The sequence below is a fragment of the Mercenaria mercenaria genome, chromosome 5 (genome assembly GCF_021730395.1).
Source record: "Mercenaria mercenaria strain notata chromosome 5, MADL_Memer_1, whole genome shotgun sequence".
Classification (NCBI taxonomy): domain Eukaryota; kingdom Metazoa; phylum Mollusca; class Bivalvia; order Venerida; family Veneridae; genus Mercenaria; species Mercenaria mercenaria.
Genome location: NC_069365.1, coordinates 11,231,065 through 11,256,424, shown reverse-complemented (window position 1 = coordinate 11,256,424; position 25,360 = coordinate 11,231,065). Strand labels below are relative to the sequence as shown.

Below are 25,360 nucleotides of genomic sequence, written 5' to 3'. Positions count from 1 at the left end.
CAAATTAATTGAATTGTTATTTTGACAATAAAAAATAAGTGATAAAGATTTATAGGGGGTTAAATTCATGTCCTAGATTTTGACACAAAACACATACGCAAAACATTTTTTCTGCTACATATTATTGTTTAATTTTAGATTCAATATGATTTGTTAATCTACAAGAAAAAAGATTTCCGTAGCTACTTTAGAGATATTAGGCAGCCATTCAATAAAAAATGAAAATCCAATTTTAGTCCCATTCAAATACAGTATAATCAGTAGGCTAAATGGTACTTTAACTTTGAAAAAACAGTGTATGATTTCCAGTCTGCACATTTTCCTGTCTTAAAACTCATGAAGTCTTTGAGATGTACATGCAACAAAATAAGCTAGGTTTAAAAAGCGAAAGCGAACTTCGAATCTGCAATTATAAGTAACGGAATCAGGCGTAATCAAGTCACGACAAGTGTTTGCTGAACGGCGAACGTTATACTTTACGACCTTTTCTACTGTAACTTTCGGTTATCTCCACGGTTAGGTAACCACGGCAATTCGAGCCAAAGTTTCAGTTCAAATACTGAATGATCATTTTTTTCATTTGAGTTTAAACTTCTAGCCCGGCTTATAAGTCATTCGATCTGCACTTTTTAGTAGAGACAAGCCATGAACATAAAATGATGAAGGTTATGTCAAATAGAAATCTGGATATGGAACACTGACTTTTCGCACCTTCTCTTGTCAGGGGCAGACAACACATGTAAAGGATATTTTCAGCAAATTTCTTTTTAAATCGTCATATTTTGCACATTTTTTTTTAAAGATTTTTGGGATTTAAGTGTTTCTTGCTAATATCTTTCTATTTATAGTATCAAAAGTAGTGTTACTCTAAAGTTTATTCAAGCGCCCAACGACTTCTGTTATTTTGATAAAAATGCTCTTAGTAGTTATATTTTTTAATGAATCCTGCCAGATTGTTATATAAAATTTTTCTTTATAGGAATGCAAAAATTGAAACAAGTAAATAAATAATATAAATTTTTGAAAAGACAAAATATTCATTGTAGTTTATAAACAGGTACCGGTCCTTCCTTTTTATCAAAATTACCGTAAAATGTTTGTAAAATAATACTCATTTGTCAATAAAAAACCCTTAAAACAACACTTATTACACTTTTGTGACATTATCCGCGATCAAATATATCATTTTCCTGAAAAAAACAACAGAAATGCAATTAAAAGGAGGTAATCGGTAAATGGAAATAGATTGTGCATATTTGTCCCATTACCGTGATTTAGGTTATAATATTGGTTAGTTACAATATCCAGGCACATTGATTTAGTTAAAAGGTTCGTGGTCTCATAAAGAATAACTGAGTGTAGTAATTCATGGGGATTTACCAATAAAAAATTGCACATTCTGACATAGCTGGATTTGGTTGCAGTTAAACAAAGAAGAAAGTAGTCAATCTCTGTATATTTAAGAAATAAGAATTAATATCACGTGGGCGTAGCTCGAGTGATATAAAAATACGCATCGGGTGACAAAAAATGGAGAGCAAAAACACTAAATTCGATTCTAAACACGTTACGAAGGAATTTAGAGTACACCTTGACCACATCCATCAAAAAGCTAGTATTTGCCTATTTTCTATTTTGTGTCGATTTTTTTTCCTGTGCGACTGACGTAATAATTGTGACGTCAGGGAAAAAGTATTGATATATAAAATAAAAGCAAAAATCAGCTAGGAAAATGAATTCGGTTGTGTTTAGAATCTGCGATAAACAACGGTTGACGCGCGGACCGGTAAGACAGCATTTTGAATTCCATTTTGACATCAAATGGTGACATGACGTCCGGTTTATACTACTTGGATAAATGAAGCCCAGCAAAATTTTATCATTAAATTTCAATTTACCAAGTAAGAATAAAATAAAGAAGGCCGTCCCATCGAGTCGTTTTTTCACCTGATTTACACAGTTCAAAAGCTCAATGCGCAGGGAATTTAACCAAAAGTTTTTCGATACAAAAGTATATCTAAATTAAAAATGCAATATTTTTAAGAGCGTGATTTATATTAAAACATGGGTGGGATAGTTTAAGTGAAATGTTTCTATAAACTAACAAAGCTGTTTTACCTTTGTAACACATGATGTGTTAAACATTCTGTATATTTTTGCAACTACCCTAATAAAAGATATACTCAAATGAACAGTACTAAATTGCGATTTATTTCTTACGTAAACCAAACTGTATTTTATCTGACAAATGAATGTTTTAGATTGAAAGAAAATTGACATTAAAACATAATTTATTTACACAAAGCATGAAAAAAAGTCTTACAGAGTTGTTATTGACCTAAACATCCTAAAAGGTCTATGACCATAGTTAAAATAAAAATCAGCTAAATATATTCGTGTTTTTAAATGTTAAGGGGTGTATATTTCGAACGCATCAACGTATACATACCAAAAATGGGAAAATGCTAAAATTTGCTATTTATATCATATAAGCACATTTTTATTTGTCTTTTTTAACATTGTTTTACACTGATTCAGTTTTGCATTACTTTAACTGTTTTTAAGATAAACTTTTCAACTTACAGCAATATTTATACTAGCATGCATCATCATGAAAGTGTCCCTTTTACTAATGACTAGCGTAACGCGCGACGCTGTAAGCATCGTAAATCCAAAAAGTTCTGATATTTGTAGCCCCGTTTTGGAAAGCCAATTAACTTCTGTAGAACTATTTTTTTTCATTTCATTTCATCAAATGCAATCGTTTAAGAGTACTATGTTGTGTAAAAATGCTTATGTTCACTTACACCACTCCCTTTCATTAAGAAATAGACTGTGGTTTAGTGGGTCACATTTGGGTATGAAACATATGAAGGGTTAAGCTTACAGGAGGCGGTAGTCTTCACACGGCGCTTTAAATAAAAAATCATGTATTTCATACCAAAATATAAATTTGTAAACCACGTTTTAAACTTTGTGATGTGTATCTTAAAAACTACTACTGGAAATATTCAGTCTAAATTTTGCATATTTTTGGGAGTTATACTTCTCTGGAACCCTACAGTAAATGTAATTAATGCGGTGTCCACAATGCAGTTTTCCCCATTGGGGTCCCCATCCGGGAACGTACACATTTACCACACCGCAGTTGTTCCACCTTTTCGTAAAGTCATAGTTAAAGGTACATAGTTATCGTTTATAAAGCAGAAGCAATTTTAACATATACTAAAAGATAGCCTGTCCAAATTGTAAGTACTTGTTGACTTAGAAACATATGTAAAAGTACATTATAAATATTTTGTCTACAGTAATACGACAGACTAGCACAGTATATCATCTCACTGGTGAAATGCAGTTTGATATAAATATATTAGATCAAAGTCGCCTCACTATAAGGCAATCATACATTTTTTTCTCTCACTAATTTATATAATAGACTAATGATAACTCAAGAACGCTTTGGCATAGATCTTGAAAGTTAAGAGGTATGTTGGTCAAGACCAGGAAATGATCCCTATTTATTTTGAGGCTAGTAGGTCTAAGTTTAAGGTAACAGTGACCTAGAACGGTTTCCCGACGATAACTCGAGAACACTTGGGCTTACGACCATGAAAGTTGATAGGTATTTTGTACATAACAGGCAGATGATACTAATAAATACTAATAATAGATACTAATAAAATGTGTGGGATTTATTCGGACAGAGAAAACAGTACCGTTTCGTACGCCGTTGCTCGCTTGTGATGCGTAAACGGTTTGGAACTGGGCTTTGAAGTAAGGTTTTTCTGAAAGATTATTCTTTTGCCCGAAAGAGGGTCAATCATTGATAAGGAAATATTGTTTTGAAAAGAATATACGGACCTGGAAGCAATGCACATGCCAAACTGCTCATTGTCACAGGTGCAATTTTTTTTTCAAAACGGCTTTTTGTCATTTTTTTCTTAAGAAAACATTATAATTGTAGTAAATTTAAGTGCATATGGCTCATGGACCCATACTGTATCCTATGTACGTTACTGCCACCTGATTAGTGCACGCTATTTTAGACAAGGTTTTTCCCTAGGAAAAGACGGGAATATCTATCCCCGGCGCGTGCTCGGACAAATGTTTACTTTCCCCGCTACGTAGGCAAGAAAAACCGTTTCCGGACGATAACTTGAGAACGCTTGGGGAGAGGATGACAAAAGTTAAAAGAGAGGTTGAACTTTACCGGCAGATAATACCTGCTGATTTTTAGGTCAGAAGGTCACATGTCGAGGTCACATTCACCAAGAACAGTATTATTTTTTGCAACTAGAGAATGCTTTGGTTTAAGATTAAGTTTGTTATGGAGGTGACTTATGACCGGTAAATGAGCGTAGGTCAGTTTGTCAAATATCCATTGCACAGTGACCAAATAATTTCTGATCCTCGTGCAGTTAATTGAATGCATCAAGGCGGAGTGGGCATTTCATGTTCTATGAGCTTTTGTTGTATAATGGCTTTTTATACTCCTGCGACGTCAAACATATGATAAAGTTTCATTATTACCAATCACAAAAAATTACGTTGACGTAACGTCGATTTGATATTTAGCACTCGTGCGGTTATGCGCAGTTCCAAAATATTTTAAATTGGGCTGCGACCTTGTGAAATTATTACGCCCGGGTTATAAGCAACCATCGTGTAAAAAAAAGTGTTCGAACACTGTTTTGTTATTAGTTATTTCTCAAATGTATTTGATGGGGAATTTAAACATGTGAAGTTTATATCTTAATTGTCGAATGTTATAGTGGAAGATTACCATTTATTTGGTGAACGTTTGGAGAAATTTATCAATTTTACTTATATCACAGTTTTCATAAATGATTAGTGAATAGATTTGTTTTCTTTTTGCAGTTTCAAGTATTTATTCTTATACTTTTATTACATATGATTTAATTATTGAAAATTTACACATTAACTTATGCGCCGTGCAAAAATGAGCTACAGTAAACTCGTTATAGTAACATTACTGCTATTTTCTTCCTTTCTAGCTCCATTATTCAGAAAAAAGGGTGCTATTCTACTCGCCCCGGCGTCGGCGTCGGCGTTGGCCACGGTACGCTTTCTTGGTTAAAGTTTCCCGGCAACTTTTTTTCTTTGTACCCATTGCTTAATTCTTACTGTAACTTAATATTAACATTGCTAAGTATGCAAACAAAGTATGTGCTGGGGCTAGGCCCATTATACCCAAGGTCAGGGTCACCAAGGTATTATACATGAATCTCCACAAATATTTATTCTCAATACGAAAACTAATCCCGGTAGTACCAAATATATGTACACAACTAATATAAAATTAATCATTTTGAGCGTACATTAAGTTTAACAAACGTTTTGCATTCGTACATCACATTTTTTTTGGCGATGCGGCTTCATAATGCATCTATGACTTAGTTTAATAAATTAAGGTCACACGCTTCCAGTTAAGTATTACATGGTGTAAAATATAAATAGCTAAGATTACCTGACGAAAATAGATTTTTTTAAAGACATTTCCTTGCAGAGAAAGCGAAAATTGTAAGTTTTCACTCAATAACTTTTTATATACCACATAGTTATTCCATGCAGAAACAGAATTACACAGCTGACACATTTTTCCACTCGATACACAGTTTAAAAAGAAAACAAATAAAAAAAAGGTAATAATGTTCAAAGTCTTTATTGCACTTGCATTACGTAGTTATATTTGTATGTAAATATATATGATAATATTAAATATCTAGGAAAGTAACATAATTTGTAGTAATCTATATGACCTGACTTGAACTATCACGAACCCGGCAATGGTACAACATAAATAACAAGAAGTATCTTTGAAAAAAAAGATACCTGGCCGCATTAGCATATCAGAGGGGCAGAGTTGGCAGGTTTTTGTCGAATTCACTACCGAGGGATTCAGGTTTATGACGTAATCTATTTCCACATGAGTCTTCCAATGGATAATACTACCTAAGAATACAGCTCAGAGCACCTGCACACTCCTTCTGAAAGTATTATCTATTTCTATACAAATTATGAAATTTATTTGTCAAACTGTATACGTGTTATTTTGTTTATCCACTCGTGTGTTTGTTCCGTTTGGGTTGAGTTCTACTGACATGTTTCGGGTCATGTAACATGTCCCAGCTTTCACGGTGGACTAAGACCCTAAGTATTTTTCAAGAAACCTTTCTGCAAGAGCGGGGATTAGAACCACCTTTCTTAATCTCATAAAACAGCTCCGGATACCTTGAGAGAATGCTAATTCTCAGCAGTGTGTGAGTAGTGTTTTGAAGTATCACCTTTACCGCTTGGCTGTGGATCCCGCTTTCAATATCACTTAAAGCATAACTAATTTATAACTAAACTATTGCTGTGTGATAGATGAATACAAGCAGACCATGATTTAATCATTGCACCAGTCGATTATCCATTCGTCTAAAAAATGCCGAGTATCCAAGTTTTTGTCGCTAAATACACGGCTACTAAACGCTAGCGCCATCACCAAATTGTGGTGATAAGGAAAAGAGCTATTGACATTTCCGGGGTGCAGCTATCGCCCGTTTCTACTTGTAAACACGTGAGTAAAATTTATATTTTATCTTATATTTTTATTGATAAAACTTTTGTCGAAAATCGGAGAATGTAGTTCCGTGTAACAACACTTTTACTAGAGGTTGGCTGTAATTTCATTAAAATATTATGCAAATTGTGGTGTCAGGAGCTTTTCTCCCGCATTTGATGCAGATGGTGTTCGAATACTGGCCGATATGAAAATGTGCCACTGTCAGATTCGGGAGAAAAGATCCTGACACCACAATTTGCATATTATTTTAATGAAATCACAGCCAACCGCTAGTTAAAGTGTTGTTACACGGAACTACATTCTCCGATTTTTGAAAAAAGTTCTATCAATAAAAATATAAGATAAAAAATAAATTTTACTCATTTGTTTACATTTTCAAACGGGCGATAGCTGCACCACGGAAATGTCGATAGCTCTTTTCCTTATCACCACAATTTGGTGGTGGCGCTAGCGTTTAGTAGCCGTGAAATAGAAGACCAGAAAAATATGCAATCTAGTATAAAGTGTATAGACATTCTTTTGAAAATAGACTTTGACTTTGCATTTTTGCAATCACAGTGGTAATTTCATTGGTTTGTAATACAAAACTTGGCGGATTTAGACGATTTTTACTCGTTCGGTTAATTGTTAAGTTCATGTGGATACCAAATCCATTGCTGGAGACATTTGTTTTCAGCAGAACATTTGAATCAGTTTATCTGTAATATTTGTTAGAACTGTCTCCTTCAAGGTGAAATGCAACATTTTGCAACATTGGTATAATTTAAATGTAACAGTCGTTTACACAACTGCTTCTTTGTCTGGCCCAGGTTAATAACCCACTTGAAATACCCGAGTTTGCACGTGCAAAGGTATTTCATATTTGGTTACTAACCTGCGCACGTGCACAGGTATTTCATATTTGGTTATTAACCTGTGCACGTGCATTCGTACCCTAGCTAGTGTTATGATACAGGAAAACACCATTGAATGTGAAGTCAAAATTTATTCTTGTTCAGTCAACCAAAATTACACTGACCTGTGAGATTTGACCTCTTTAGACAAAAAACGTTTATTTATAAGATGAATTATTTTGATGCCGGTCAAATAAAAATGCTCTTTGTTTGAAAACCTTGTCACTGTGGATCTATATTGATAAATTCAAGCAGTGATCGTGAATTCATATTTTATAGTTTCATTAGAAGCCAATTCGCTTAAATTATTCATAATCACACCTTTCAATTATTGTAAATCTGTGACTCTCCTTTAAACGGGCATAAAACAGCCAATAAAATCTTCAAATGTTGTTCCTATGCTGTGAGAGGAAAAACAAAAGTTCCACTTTACGTGACTTACGTGACATTTTTTACAATGCTTGCAGTTTTCTAAAATGGATTTCTGAATTTGAAATATTAAATACCTTTGAAATTACCAAAGATGTAGATGTACCCGAAGCAAAAACTGAGGAATCGATGCGCTCAGCATTTGAACATTTTGAAACCTCCTGTTTCATCATTTGGCCTTTTGTAACCATAACGGCAGTACTACGGTGTCCTGTTTGGGCCATTCTTAATTGTTCTTGGACATTATCTTGAAACAGTCTAGTGGCCGCTGCAGCTCTTAAGGAGTTTATATATTTTTGATATTTATATTTATGGTAAAGTTATATATATATTTATGTGAGCAGCAAAATACGTGTAAGTGCGCTCCACGTAAGCGCTCAAGGCCATTCTCGCACACCATATAGTCCGAACTTCTTTAATGTGTAAAGGCGTGTGCAGAAAAATGACACATTTTGCCGACATGTGGTTAACTGTAGATGTGATTTTAAAAAAAGTAATAAATGGAAATAAAAATAGCGCTTAGCTCAATTACAGAGGTTTTCAGATTTATTATGTATGTTATAGCTATGTAGTATCAGATCGTATCAGATCGCATTAGTAACAGAAATTAAGCACATATGTAACAATTTTTGAGACGAATGTGATCGATGCCTATTTTTGATGTGACATCTGATCACATTTGTCACATATCATTTTCGATCGGAGAAATGAATAAAAAGGTGCATTTTTATACCTGAAACACATTTGTAACATGTTTTAGCTCACTTGTACGAAGTGACAAAGAAAGCTTTTGTGATCACCATTTGTACGTCGTCCGTCGTCCGTCCATTCACATTTTTCTTTTGAATACGATAGACACAACATTTATTATTTGATTTCGACAAACCTTGCTCAGAACTTTACAAATATTACTGATTTTAGCCAGGTGTATTTTCTTTAAATCAAAAGACATTAGTTCGCAGCACAAGGTCGGGCTCTCATTCACTTAAGGCTAACGACTCCGTCCATGGCAAGTTGTATATAATTTGTCCCAGGACATGACAACGTCCTGTTTGTCACCCAACTTGAAACAGCTATGAATGACAAAAGGAAGCTAAAAATATATGTCGCCACCGGGCTCGAACCAGTGACCTGAGCATGTTGGTTTACATTTCAGCTAGTCGAGGTAACAGTAGAAGTAGAAGTAGCTGAAGTTGTAATTATATTGTAGTGGTAGTGGCAGTGGATGCAGAAATGATAATAAAAATTGAGCCACGTCATTGGAAAATTGGCATTCGTACATTTTCACGAATTTCCGAAAAGTGTATATTTAGACTGACCTGTGCATTTATGCATCTGAATTAGGGTCAGAAAGTTTCATATTCAGGTAGAATAAGCCTTCTTTGAAATAACAGCGGACGGTGTGGGCCCTGATCAGACTGCGAGGATGCGCAAGCTGATCTGGTCCCACACTGGTTGCAAATTCACGAAGATTCCCGAAGGTCCATTTTCTCATGACGCGACTCAAATAATTTTATGACGTCACTGACGTCGACGACGACGCTCATTTGTGATGGTGCTTATGGCAGTCGATTATTGATGTTGCGATGACAACCAACTGATTGAATATTTGCAGTAAAAAACTCAACATGATACATATGTGCTTCTCATGTCAACCCAAATGTTGGACAAACACACTCGTAACACATCTTACCTGTTACGAATGCGATCGCATATTTACGAAATCTGTTACAAATGCGGTCTTTTACGAATGTGGTCCTACAGAGGTTTTCGCATTTATGCTTGATGACATAGAGTTCTTGTACCAAAAATTGTGACGCGATTTCCAACTTTGGTCTTTATATTGAAGTAAGAGTTTTTAACGTATTGTTACGTTGGAATAAAATTTGTTTTTTTTCCAGTAACTTTGAAATTCCTCAGAAATAGTATCATGTTCCCGACCCACCTGATTCATACATTTCAAAATGGCATAGTCCTAAAAGTATGCAATAATTAGCTATACCAATTTACCTGTACAGTACATATTCTGTGTCAGAAAGATTTTGTTGGCTTCATGCTCATCGAAAGTTGTGTAAGTCGGTTACTGACCTCTTAGTTCAGTATTCCTGAATATGGAAAGCCTGCGCACGTGAAAAAGGTAAACACCTTGAGCGCTACGCGCTCTCGGTTTTAACGTTTTTCACGTGCGCAGGTTTTTCACATTCAGGAATACCTCCTACTCGGTCAGTAACCATTACTTAAATACCATCCATATACTGAATAAACAGTGGTATTGGACATAGAAATGTCTCTTAATACATATGTAACTATATATAGTAACAAAAATGAATGTGTTTTCAGCAGGTTATTGATTTTACGCAATGATAATCGGCCCGGGCCGAAAACTCTTAATCATAATCCGCCCGATGAACACGTGCGCTTGAAACGAATGGACACATAAAACGTCGTCATTATCAGTGCGCGGGCGAGCGGACGTTAAGTCATTAGCACTTGGATGCTGCTATAAACGTGTCGGAAAAGAACACATATGACTTTACAGAATTAATAATGGCCCTCGGGCTAAAACCCTGGATTATCACCTCCCGGTACAGCTCTGTTGTGTATTATCCTCTAAATAATAGGCATAAGAACATTTATAAGCTAAATCAATGAATTATTTCTGAGATAAATTGAAGTTTGTATGAAATGATATATCACGAACAAAAGGATGTAAATGTATAAACCTTGAATTTTAGTTCCGCTTTTAATTTGTAGTTATGCCATAAATACCATATTTAAAGAGATGCAGTGGTCCAGTGGTTAAGGCGGTAGTCGCTTAAACCCGTGGTTCGTGAGTTAGAGCCCCACTGCGGTCACGACCACATCTCTTCACCAGTACTGGTTCTTACACAAAGTGGACTTGACAGTTGTTGAATACGTTTGAAGTTTTTACTGTAATCGAGCGAAAACAAATTTTATATATTAATATCATATATTGTCACATTTCCCAAAATGCAAATACTTGTAAAGATTGTAACTTCCGTGTTAAAATGGAAAGATAAGGTGGCATTCTACAGATGATTTAATGGAACAGAACAGAACAGAACAGATACTTTAGTAAAATTTGTTCGCAGTTCATCGTCTATAATTCACATTAATCACATATCTCATGTTAACGTGAAAATAAACATGAAGTAAAAGCTGTTGCAAATTGTTACTGGAATGAATTTGTAATATAACAACTAGAGTGATAATCATTGATAACGTATTAAGTCATTTAGTGACTGCGCATATATGGCGTATAATCAAGGAAGTTTTAGTGTCAAAATTGTACGGATGTTAGTGTGGCAAACATGTAAAATTTAACTATTAATAATATAGTTATCACGCCATTCAAGTTCTTCCTTCCTTTTCGTATCCTGTAAATTTGGTGTATTTTATACAATTCTATGTAATGTTAGCGCTGTTATTATGGACAAAAGAATCATACTTGCTGTTCTGTTCACAGGAATTAGATTGACTCAAACCGTGTTCGCTGGTAAGATTTACATATCTATCTATAGTATGTAGTATTGTGCCAAATTAATTTAGTAGCAGAATTCATTTTAGCTTTTAACGCGTGATACTATTTTAGCCGCGCCATGAGAAAACCAACATAGTGCGTTTGCGACCAGCATTGATCCAGATCAGCCTGCGCATCCGCGCAGAACTTTGCCTGGTCAGGATCCATGCTGTTCGCTAACGGTTTCTCTAATTGCAAAAGGCGAACAGTATGGCTGCTTGTCTTGATCCATGCTGGTCGCAAACGCACTATTTTGGTTTTCTCGTGGTGCAGCTCATTTCATAATTCCTAATTAATTTTTCACCACAAAGTAACAGTTCAGTCATTATAATGACTCGTACTTGTCATTGTGCTGTACGTGCGCGGAGGAGGGAGAGGGGTATGGGGGACGGAAGTCATTTGTGGTTGAAAAAGTTCCCTACAATATACAATTTTCAAGATAGGAAATAGATACGTTTATACATCCTGCTCGTGACTTGCATGTGTAACACCTACTCTCTTTTTTCATGTATATCGTAGTTATTTAACTTGACATTCAGAGTACGAAACACCGAAACCGGATATTTAAAGATGTTTTTCACAATTATTTCTAGCGGACAGAATTTTTTGTAACTTTGCATATTTATAGATTGATGTATGACAAGTTAAAATAAAAAATAAAAATAATAGGTACCCGTGCTTCTATTTTCAATATTCAAAGTTTTTTAAGAAAACCAAATCAGTATTTTTGTCTGAAGAAACAGTACATACATGTCATAATAAAACTACTGCAAACAATTATTTGTTCGAAGCTTCACTCTGATGTTACTTTTTATGCATCCGAATTAATAACACCACTATAACTATGCATAAAATGTCAACATGTAGATATATTAACTAAGAATAATTACTCTTAACAGATGTCGAAAGTATCTGAAACTGAGAAAACACGAAGTATTTCTTAATGATATGAAAAATCTAGCGGACAGAATTTTTCCAAATTTTATATTATGTAAGCTAGAACTAAGACAAAAAAATCTAAAAAAAAAAAAAATAATAATATCAAACCGTGCTTGTTTTCAAGAAAAATTAAAAAATATTCACTCCACCCACAAAAGTATTTTTTCATTACCCCACCCACCTAAAAATTATGAACATTTTTTTTCTTACAAAACAAATTGCACAATGTTATTATCAGTTCCTTAACCAGTATTCTTACTCATTTGCGGAATAATGCTCCTTAAAGGTTGCATGTCTCTAGGTCAAATACTTTTTGAGATACGTGCTACACAAGCTTTCAAATCCCATTTACGTATATATTTGACCACTTCAAGGAGCATAAATCTGTTTTTATTGAGTGAAACCTCAAATAAAAGCACTGGTGCACAACTTCGCATGCTGAATTTAATTCTTGTGTGGTTTCATGACTCTTGGCGCATATAATTTTGAGGTACATGCGACACAAATGTTTAGACCCTTTAGGTACAATTTGACAATCAAGGGCCATAACTCTGGTCTTACTACGTGAAATGCGGAATGGGGCACAAAAAGTATAACAACATTTTTAGGAAGTCACATTTGAACTTGAAGGAGATATATCTACGTTAAGATTTTCTGGAATTTTATTTGACTTGGAGTCGGCTGCATCATTACTGGACGAAATAGTTTACTTTCAAGTTGGCTGTCCACAATGCATTCGATTCGAGCACTTCTTACAACTACTCCTCCAATAAAACACCATCACTTTTAAAGGTAAAATATGGATGCACGACCTATATTGTCAGTACATACGATATATTCTGCGCGAGTACGCTGCATAACCGACAATTATGCACTTTCGGCGGCGAATTCTGAACTTTACAGTGGATATTGCTTGATGCACGATTGAGCTGTGCACAAAATATTGTGATGAACGCCTTTAACTGTCAAATGACAGAAAAATCACACTGATCATAGTGTTATCAGATCAGGTACTTTAAACGTTGTTTCAGTGGTGACTTTTAGGCAAGTAGAGAAATATGGACAATATTTTTGTCCTGTAAGTATAATTTAAGGGAATTTCTATCCGTTGTGTACTGAATTAAATCCAAGCGCAAATATGTCCGTTTCGTGTGCCGTTGTTCAAACACTTCTGTAAACTCAACTCTAGACTGGCATCAGTCGTTAGAGTCATTAAATGTAAAGCACTTGGCCATAAAATCAATCCTCTTTGATAGCACTTTCTGAAAAAAAAATACAATATCTCTAACCTCTGACTCTGAGCCTAGAGAGAAAATGGTTTTCTTAGAAAATATCAGTGTCAGTATGAAGAAAGAATAAACTTTATTACAGATAACTTGATCTCAACAGACTTTGTAAGTCGAACTCAACTCAACTCAGCTATTCTTTTATTTCAACCCAGGTACATTTACATATACATTTGTACAGCAAGGGCATAAAACAAAGCATATTCTCTTTAATCTTTACCCTGCTAAATTTCTAATATGGACTGGTCCATCATTCAATTTGGGCAATACCATTTATTATTCGAAGGGGTGTTTGCTGAAAACTAGCGAGCAGTGCAGACCATGATCTTGTTCTACACTGGTCGCAAAGGCAGAATCATGTGCCGTCAGCAGGCTAAAGGTTAATATACTGACAGTGGTTCCGAAACAAGATAGATATAAATTTCATATTTAGAAAGAAATTATATGTTCCATAATGGAGCAAGAAAATAAGTTGTTCTCTGGAGGGGGAGAGACTTAAAATTTTTAATCAAGCTACGCTCTTGATAAAATGGGTTTTCCAAAAGTAGTTCCTGTTCTAAATAAAGAATAGAAAGTAGTTCTGTTCTAATAATTATTATGGTCAAGGTCAAACTAAATGTGCCATGTAAAAGTTGAAAAGGATTTTGTAAGTACAATATGTATTTTGAGTTTACCCATAAACGTTTTGGAAAATAATTGACAATATTGTCAACATGTACAATGTAAAAGTTGAAATGGATTTTAAAACGAAATATGTACTTTGAGTTTACCTGTAAACATAAGAAAGGAGATTGTTGTTATTGTATCATATCCATCTTTTTTTGAGGGGGGTGGGGGGATTAAATAATTATTGAACCAATTCGTATTCAAAGGGATACTTCTTAAGACAAACTATGCGTATTTTCATAGATTTATTCATGTTTATGTCTTTGAAATCGCCAAAAAAAAAAACAACAAAAAAAAAACAACAACAAAAAAAAACAAAATTTAATTAACAACTTATTTCTGAGTGGGTTGAAACGCAACGCAGTCAAGTGGATACCTTTCTGTATTTTACTTTCCAAGCCTTATTCGTCATAAAATGTCATCCTGTTCTCATACAAAAAAAAGCTCAGAACGTTGTATCGCGAATTGCTAATATATTGTACTTGCATTTACATTTTCGCTTAATATTTGACATATTTTTTAAAATATCAACGACAACATTCCATATAATAACAAGTTTGAAATAGGTACCATACGATATGTCGATAACTTATGTCACCGCTTCAGTGCTAGCTTGAAAATAGTTTTCGCGTGGTTAAGAACTTTCCTGCTTTCAACATGAAAATTTTTATTGTATCACAGATAGCAACAGGACAAAAAAAACTTGTATGTGACCCAGTTATCTTAAAATACATTTTATCACCATATTGTACTTAAACGGCATTAGCTTCACTATGTACCGACAGTGTTACAATAATATAACGTTAATCACACTGGTTATTCGGGTACCTACTCGAGTGAGCGATACCGCCCTCGTGTGATTTATATACATGTAGGTTGTATAGGGTATATAAAAACAATACCAACGTATGACACATATTTAAGCATGTTGAACATTTTAAAGACAGAATCGTCCGAGGAAATGCATTAATTCGCACTGGTGAAAATATCAGTCCTCAATAATATTGATATGACTACAAAATTTGAAGAAATGTAACGAAATTCATGTAGTTTGACGTTTTGAGACGTATTTTTCTTTGTTCGAAGTTGAGATAACTGAATTTGGCACTCTCCTTGGTAAAACTATGCATACACAACTACAAAACGAATGGATCGTGTACCTGCAAGTTATTTTTGTTGATAAAATTTCAATTATATGAAAAGGCATCCTGTTGCTGTTTTTGATGGTACCTCTGAAGATGGATGACAATGATACCTACCCGTTTGCACATGGGTTCCGTCCTCGTTATGTCAATGAACATTTATAAAACTCCCCGCAGCGATTACTTCCGCAATACGGTACACTTAAATGAACGCAATTAAAGGTAATCGCTTTGAGGATCTGGAAATAAGAACTGGAAATGTGAAACCCGACCTTTAGTAGATCTATTTGATTAGAATGTTAACTTTAAAAATGTAAAGAAGTGAGTTAGCAGTATTTCACCAATATCAAATCTTCCCTCACGCCCACCCTCTATTCTACACATTCTATCATCTTGCCTACTTGGAGTTTTTTCTTTTTCTCCTTCAGTCTCATTATGAAAGCGACCAAACTTGTCGTCGCACCGTGCAAAAGTGCTTATGTTCCTGAAAGGGAAATCGGACCCTCTCTCTGGGCATGTATTCGTATAGGGAGAGGCTGCGGCTTCAAAAATCTGCCTTTTATCGTATCTTGTAATTATAGGTGCACCCTCCATTAAGTTCGTGCTAATTATACAATTTATTTACAAGTGCATACAATATACACTACTGTATAAGTGTCTTACAGGTGACTAACTGAAGAAAAAGAAGCAGATATGGAAGTCTGGTTATCAGATCCAATCTCTTTTTATGTTTGTTCACACACTCCTCACAGCGGTTGTAAACGTTAAATGTACATCAAGGGAGGAAGTCTGTAAGATTCAAGATTTCAAGATTTTATTTATTACTGGACCCATACGGGCATCAATATTATAATAACAACAAATTTAACAAAACAAACACTTAAAGGGCCTACATAAAATAAAACAGTAGTTTTACGGTCATAATAGATCTGATACAAATAATTTGTAAGCTAATAGATAAAAGACGGTGTACATTTAGAATTAACCAAGTTTGAAAACATTGTTTTAACTGGCCAGCAAATATCTGCCAGTGACAAAAACCTATTCCTCCCAAAAAATTGAAGTATTTCTGTACAAACAATGCTAACTTAAAAAGAAGAGTACTATTATTACTATGAAATAAACGTTGAAATGACATTACATTTGACTGTTGAAAGTCATTTGGTATATATTTTACTCTGTCTAAATTTAAGTACGGACTTTCTATAATGTAATGAAATTCATCACCTAAAGATATATTATCACACAGATAACAAGTCCTGTTATTGAGCTCAATATTAAAAAATATCCCTTTTTCAACTTGTAACAAATTGTTCCTACAGATTGATTCAACCAGTACTCAGCAAATCCAAGTTGCTCTAAAAGTTCTTTTACATATGAAATCCAAGAACAATAATTTACATTTTCTGATGGAGTCTCTACATGAACCTTTAAAGTATATAGTTTATCTATTTTTTGTTTACCATTAATAATTGTACACCAGTAGTTCAATATTCTATTTCTAATTATTACATCTATTGGTAATACACCAAGCTCGCCAAAAATACAACAACAACACAACATGACATTAGGTGTTGACTTTTTAAAACTTCAGTACCATTTTTAAAAAAAAATTAAGCTGAAAACTTTTAACAATGCTAACATCACCACATCCCCTACCTCTGATCCATATTGGTTGAACCACAGACTCAAATAAACGTAATTGTAAATCAATACTAAGCTGCAACTTCCTACATTTTTTTCAACAGAGCATACATATTTTTTCTAGCTTGGTCAACCAAATATATTTTAGTTTTATTGAAGTAACCATTGTTGTTAAGTTAAATTCCTAGATAACTGAAGTCATCTACTACTTCAAATGCCGCATTATTATAATAAAAGGTAGGCTTATTTCGCATTTTTTACAAGTGAACAAATAACAATCTTAGTTTTATTGGAATAAACTGTAAGTTTCCAAATATAACAATATTCTGACATAACATTTAGTGCAGTTTGTAAATCATTTTCAGATTCTCCAAATAACATTGTATCGTCTGCATAAAGTAACAAAAATAACTTGAAAACATTTCTGAAATATCATCATTTAGCAGGTCCTTTACATTGTTTGATAATTCCACTAGTCCTGAAAAAAATTAGGCATACGTGAGACTGAATCATTCAAGAAAACAGAAAATAAGACCGGTGCTAAATTTTCACCTTGTCATACACCACTTGAGCTATAATGAAGAAATGTGATAGACCTTGGCTACTCTTTACACAAAATTTGGCTTTATCATATATTGCATATTTAGCCTCAAAGACTTTGTCATCAATGTTATGCTGCAGCAATTCATTCCATAAACACATACGATCGACAGAATCAAACGCTTTCCTGTAATCTACAAATGCACAATATAAGAGCAGATTGGTTTGTTTATACTTTAACTTACTCCCCTTAGATTCATAATCACCATTTGCAATACAGAATTAGCAACAGACAGGTAAGATGATATTTTGTTAAAGTTTAGTTAAGTATCAGACGAGCTGTAATAACTTTGAAATGATGTACAAAAGTTAGGGTGGACCCAGTTCACCAAAATTTCTCGTCGTTTTCTTTTTTTTTTTTTTGGTTTCATTTCCCATCCTTTTAGCTCTGATTTTCAACATTTTGATGATAAGCAAATTCCTCGATGCTTGAATTGTTCGACAAACCTGCAAACCTACTAAACTTCATGTCCTCTTTACCTATCTTAATCAAGCGCGTAGCTACCTTTACGCAAATACGCAGAAAATCTGGCATCCATACACATTTAATTGGCTAGTGTCATGCAACGGAGATGGCTTCGTACACTATCATTGCTTACTTCATATTGTGTTTGAAGTACAGTAAACTCCGGTTTTAGCGAACTCATCGGGACAAGCAAGTGCGTTTTCGTTATAACCTGAGTTTGTAATAAAAATAAAGCGGACCTGTTTCTTATAGACATTATTTGTATAGCAAACTGATTTATATGATTAGTTGATTTAACGTGCATCGAAATTCACCAATTGTCTTTGTAGTTTTTTAACAATTTAGGTACAGTTTTGCAATTTATCTCGTAATCCTACTATCTGATTACTTATTTTGTAATAATCCTGACCATGTGAAATATTACAATCATACGCTGTCTAGGAGGAAATTTCTATAACAAAATTTTAATACAGTGTTAACAATTAATAAAATGTTGGTTGAGAAATCGGAAAAAATTACATTTTCAAGGCTAAAAGCTTTTGAAAATGACTTTTTGTATAACACTGCAGACGTAATTTGTCTCGCGTAATATTTACTTTATCTTGAGCTGAGCGCGAAACTATTGTAATGGTTATAAATAAAAAAAATAAGATATAATAGCTTCACGCTCAGCCTTTGATATCATAGATATATGTTATAATTGTACTTAAGTGTATGAAATTATCAACTGTTATTCCATAGAAAATAAAATTCAATAGAAATCCATTCATTACACCTAGTTTTAAAATCTTACGCTATTGACACCGGTACAAGTCATACGATATTACAGTATTTGACAACCAATTCACAGTGAGATAAATATGCTCTTTCTATATAATTGGTGATTTAATATTTTCAATGCGTATTACGTAACTAAATTATATGTATTATATTTCGAAAGACCTTAAACAACATTTTTAAAAATCATCAAAACAAGATTTCAGTGTAATACTTGGTTTTAGATGTCGTTTAGATAATATTTTATCCTACCACTATGCATTTATCAGGCCGATATCTGCCTGCCGTGTAAACGTGAGCTTTTTACCGTCAATGCCAAAGGCACTTGTTTCGGTCAATTAAACACATGCAATGCAATATTACACCCTTCTAGCCTCCAAATCAACTAAAGGTACAAAAGTCTGCTGGTACGAAATTTTAATGGGCGGTGTTCTCGGCGGCTTTTTATTACGGTGCACGTAATATGCAACTTGACACCTATTGCAGTCGAAAGAATACATATTTATCTATCGATTTACTAGTAAACCAGTACCGTATTTTCATCACGATTTCTGTTCGAGATATAATAAACTTTATCTGCCGTATTTTGCTGCGCACTCAGCTGTCATAAATTTCTTTTAGTTAGAAATTTACACAGATAACCAGATTTAAGCAGTCGTTTATTGATCGCGGCCGATGATCATTTTGAATAGGACAAGTATATACGCGCTGGGGAAAATATTTCATGATGGACCTGTGAATTCTTTACTTATGGGTGAAACAGGTCTCATAAGCGTAAATACGACTAGCTTCTACTGATTATAAAACATACCGTACGATTTGTTGTGAATTAACTGTTGTTGTACTTTTAGTAGTTCAACCGCCACCCTTGTTTAAGAGCAACATTTAAAAAACACGTTTTTTTTCATCCTCAAGTAATAAGTAAGTAGACTCGCCCAGTTTAATCAATCTAGACGCACAATCTAATTTTATACAAAGAGCGCGTACTTCACCCGATTTACATTCGGAACATTTTCACGCGTTTCGGGCTTTATCGTATGTTTAACATGGGATTTTTGAACCGTCCAAAGATGTTGGAAATGTTTATCTCATTGTTTATTTTTTTTAATAAAACTGTTACTGCTTTCATTGACTACCACTTTTTTTCCACCCTTGCCTGAAAAAACAGTAATGAGTTTGTACACTGTTCAGACAATTGTGCTCTGTTGAAATTTAACCAAACACAAGTTTACCTGTATAAACAGAAAGCATGATATGTCACCATGCGCGGATCCAGAAGGGGAGGGGGGGGGGGGGGGGGGACCGGGGGTCCGGACCCCCTCTGGAACAAGAAGGAAAGAAAATGTTTTTCGAAAAAGGCAACATTAGGACTGCATGTAAAGTATATGCGGCTGCTGCTACATACGACCCCGACATAATTCATATTATTTATCTAAAAGAAACTAAGAATTTTACCTTCAAGAAAGCTTGATTTTATCATTTTTCCAAATTTAACAGGTTAGTCCATAAAACTGTCCCAGAATGCAAAAAATGAAGTGCTAAATTTCAAAATTTCCAGTGTGTGTGTGGGGGGGGGGGGGGGAGCAGGGGATCCGATCCCCTCTGAGAAAATTGGCTGTGTCCGTGCATGGTCACTATACCTGTCCAGTACTGGACATTATGGTAAACGCTTCTTTCCTGCACAAATGACGGTTTTCTACAAATTTCTGGCCGCGATTCACCATTTGAGTTGTTGTAATTATTGGATCTAAACCATTCATGGAGGAAGGAATTTCATTATCTCACATTGTCTTGTACGAACCTGGAGTAAATTTAAGACTGCGGGCATTTGAATTCATCTCAAGCGTGGTTTTCGGCTGTATTTTATCCGAATCAAAACCATTCTGCTTGTTTTGTACGCGAATGCCCTGTTAGCACCGATGATTTATAATACACAGAACTTCAGAAGGCAAAGTATGAGGCATGAAATAATGTTTTATTGTAAGGAATCGTGTGTAACTGGATCAAGCAGACAAGGGGGTTGAACTTGAAGGGCGTAGGAATTCACAAGTGATTGAAATTCTGGATTATTTTTTGTATAGAAAAAACAACAACATTTTTTAAATTAAATATATGTTATACACAGATTTTATTGACTGCAGGATAAATTGAATATTTCGGCAAGCCTCGGGTGGATAAACCTTTCTCCAACTCGGTGGATAAACTTAAGAAAGACAGTAACCGAATATTCTCTATATATCAACAATCCCGCTACGTTTAAATACGTTTTATGATTCAATATTGTTGGTACGAAATCTGCCCAATGCTAATGTTAAAGCCTGAAATTTTTATAGTTTCGCACTTCGCCGTTGTGATCTCGCACTTCGTCTTTCACGCTTCTCTGTCATGGGAAGGCGATACCCGAAGCGCGAGATCAAAATGACAAAGCACGAAATGGAGTTTTTTTTTCTCTCGAAATTTTTCGCTTCACCACCGTGATGTTTAGCTTCACCATCGTGATTTCGCTAAATTAGAAAATGGGTCTGCCTCAATGTAATGCTCATTTCAATAACGAGGACGGTATCCGCTCGATTGACAGAAACAACGAGGATGGTACCATGGTACATCGTCAGAGGTATCTGTTTTTCTACACACTGTCTTCGAAAAAATCAATCTAATTTTACTGTGATTCCAGTTTTTGTGAAATGAAAGTAACGGCTAACACAAAGAATGACTGCTTTTCATTTTCCTAACCAAAATTTCCTCATATAATCCGAAATAATACCATCAGTCGTGAAAATATATACCATCGCCTTAAAATATCTTCATTTTCGCAGCAAAAACGTATTTTATTTTTCACAGTTATTCAGATTATATTAGATAGATATTTGACATGGATATAGTTAAGGTATGATCTTACACATTCAATACTAAAACTTTTCAAATCTTCAGTTAGATACGGAATAATAACCTGTTAAAGGTGTGAATTTCCTGTTTTCCAACATGTACATAAATCACACAAGGGCGGTATCGCTCACACGAGTAGTTACCCGAATAACCAGTGTGTTAATGAAATTATATCATTTATGGTATCTGTAATGCCGCATTAAGTTGCTGTCTTATATTAGTTTGCTTTAAATAGCAGCTGTGGTATTAAGAAATATTTTACCATACACATTTTCTTTTCATGACGAAAACGCACTTTGTTAAATTAATGAAAGCAAAATACTAACTAGTATCAACCCATATTGTACTTAAGAAAGATATTCATAAAATATAAAGGCCATATAGCACCAGATCTAAAAATTAAATTAAATTAAATTTGACAGCTTCTAATGACTGAGTACAAGAAACCAGTGCCAACTCAGTTGAGAATGTTTGGTTTGTAAATGTTGTTGTTTATATGTAAACAGACATGCGCAGTGTAGCTGTTCATCCATGGTTATCTTTTGTTATTTTTTGTGACTTACTATGTGTAAGATGACTCCTTGCTGTAATTTATGATTGTGTAAAGGCATGCGCTACCATAATAAAGCTGTAACTTGAGTTTTTGTTATCGCTTGATGTCCGGCGTCCGTCGTCCGTCGTCTGTCTGTTGTCTGTCTGTGGTCTTTCTGGATGCAACATTTAGCTTGTGTATGCGATAGAGGCTGTATTTTTCAACTGATCTTCATGAAATTTTGTCATAATGATTAGCTTGAAAAAATCTAGGCAAGTTCGAAAACGGATTATCTTTGGTCAAAAACTAGGTCACTATCTCAAATCAAAGAAAACCATTGTGTATGCGATAGAGGCTATATTTTTCAATTAATCATCATAAATTTTGATCAGAATGATAATCTTGATGAAAGCTAGGCAAACTTTGAAAATGGGTCATCTGGATTTAAAAACTATGTCACCCGGTCAAAATAAAGAAAAACCTTGTGTATGCAATAGGGGCTGCATTTTACACTGGATATTCATAAAATTTAACCAGAATGATTGCCTTGATGAAATCCAGAAGGAGTTCGAATATGGGTCATCTGGGATCAAAAACTAGTTCATTAGGTCAAATCAAAGATAAACCTTGTGTATGCGATAGGGGCTGTATTTTTTCAAATGATCTTCATGAAATTTTGTCAGAATGATTATCTTGATAAAATCTAAGCCAAATTCAAAAATTGATTATCTGGGGTCAAAAACTAGGTCACTAGGTCAAATCAGAGAAAACATTGTGTATGCGATAGAGACTGTATTTTTCAATTGATCTTCATGAATTTGTCAGAATGATAACCTTGATGAAATGTAGGCTAAATTCGAAAATGGGTCATCTGGGGTAAAAAACTAGGTCATTAGGTCAAATCAAAGAAAACCTTTGTGTATGCGATAGAGGCTGTATTTTTAAATTGATCTTCATAAATTTTGATCAGAATGATTACCTTGAAAAAAGCTAGTTCGAAAATGGGTCATCTGGGGTTAAAAACTATGTCACCCGATCAAATTAAAGAAAAACCTTGTGTATGCAATTGGGGCTGCATTTTACACTGGATATTCATAAAATTAGTCAGAATGATGGCCTTGAAGAAATCCAGAAGGAGTTCGAATATGGGTCATCTGGGATCAAAAACTAGTTCATTAGGTAAAATCAAAGAAAAACTTGTGTTGCGATAGGGGCTGTTTTTTTTCAAGATCGCGAATGATTCCCTTGGGAAATTTGGCCTGCTCAAAATGGTTTATCAGGGGAAAAAAACTGGTCACTGGGTCAAATCAAAAAAACCCCCCTTGAGTATGCGATAGAGGCGTTTTTTCAAGATCTCATAAAATTTTTTGTCGAATGTTCCCTTGAGAATAAAAGTAAAAGTTCGATACGGCCATTTTTGGTCAAAAACTGGTCACCAGGTCAAAAAAAAGAAAATCTTGTGTATGCATGGGGGCTGCTTTTTTCAAGGGACTTCAAAATTTTGGGTCAAATGTTGTTTGGGATAACCAAGGTCAGTTTTGAAAATGGGTCATTTTGGTCAAAACTAGGTCCCCTGGTCAATTAAAGGAAAAATTTGTGAAAGAATAAGGGCTGCTTTTCCCCTTTTTCATCTTTTGTCAGAATGTTCCCTTGTTCTGGGCCCAAAGTTCAAAAGGGGGTATCGGGGAAAGTTTTAAAAATGTTAGATATGTTTCTCGGTGACGCCCTAGGGCCATTTTGGCCCCCTTTATTTTGGTTTTTGAAGAATTCGCAAGCAAAAAAAGGATTTATCTTGTTCTAAGTATGGATGAAATTGCCATGTTGGCTCAGAGAAAAAAATTCAAGGAAAAGGGACAACCATTCGTTCTATTAACCGGGGGTTTGGGGTTTTTCTTCATTAACGAAAACTTCTGCACAATAAAATTTTCCCAATTAATCCCATATAAAAACAAGTTGAAAGGAAGTTGGGTGAAGAAAAAACAAAAAAAAAATTGTTTATAAAAGAAAAAATAAACTGGTATTTTAGCCCCATTTTTTCCAATGTTTTAGTAAAATTAACCATTTTGGGAAACCCCTTGTCTGGAAAATCTAGATTGTAAAATGTTAAAAATCACTGCAAAATCGTCTTTCCCAAAAAGGAAATCATTGTCTGTCGGGGAAAATTTCGACTTTTTCCTTATCGTTATTTTGGAAAATGCACGGTTTTTGGGAACCCGTGTTTTAATTGTCAAAGCCGGTAAACGACAAACAATATTTTATTGCAAAATAAACGATTCCCTTTTCTCTTTTCCAAAAGGGTTTAAGACAATCCATGGTAGATATCTTGTGTGTGGAAAATTTTTTCCAACTTTTCATTGTGCAAAGTTGAAAGTGATTTATTAAACAATAACGACGGTTTTTTAAAAAAGATAAAAAAAATAAATAAGAAGAGACATTTGTTTTTAACATGATATGTAAGCATAAAAATGATTTAACAGTTGCAACCCCGGCCCCAAAATTGGTCTATAAGTGCAAAACCCCGAAGCATCGAAATGTCATTGAAAAAAAAATTATTTTCGAAAATTAAACGAGTATTAAATACTTCAGATTTTTTTTATAAAAAATCATAAACTTCATCTTTTATTAAATTTAGCAAATTGTTAAGTTGATATTTTCGTAAGCTGTCGTCCATATGATGAAGTAATTTTCAGCTTTTTTTTTAGTCTTTAATTAAAAAGCTCTTGTTTTAAAGGTTCTTTTGTTTAAATGTCTCCTGCTAAATAATAAACCTTACGTTGTTGTTATTCTTAAATTGAAAATACATTAGTTGGAACTGTTAAAATCTGTTCTAGAACGATCGGGCCCACCCTTTTGTAGTTACTGGGCAGCAACCCAAAAAAAGCCTTAACAGCAACCAAAGGCTTAAAACCTATATACCCTAAAAATACCTTATTGTAAAGTGTAGAATATTATTGAAACCCTTTTTTTTTT

General features: G+C 34.3%; 2 protein-coding genes across 4 annotated transcripts in view; both read left to right on the top strand.

Moving 5' to 3' along the window:
• LOC123556442 (uncharacterized) overlaps positions 1 to 25,360 on the top strand; it is a 468,205-nt gene that overhangs the window by 165,260 nt on the left and 277,585 nt on the right. The gene's annotated exons all lie outside the window — the stretch shown is intronic.
• LOC128556859 (uncharacterized) overlaps positions 11,060 to 25,360 on the top strand; it is a 28,832-nt gene continuing 14,531 nt past the window's right edge. The window contains exon 1 of the mRNA XM_053542667.1: positions 11,060 to 11,428. Within this exon, the coding sequence (XP_053398642.1) occupies positions 11,362 to 11,428 (67 nt within the window). The 5' untranslated portion in view covers positions 11,060 to 11,361. The remainder of the gene's footprint in view (positions 11,429 to 25,360) is intronic.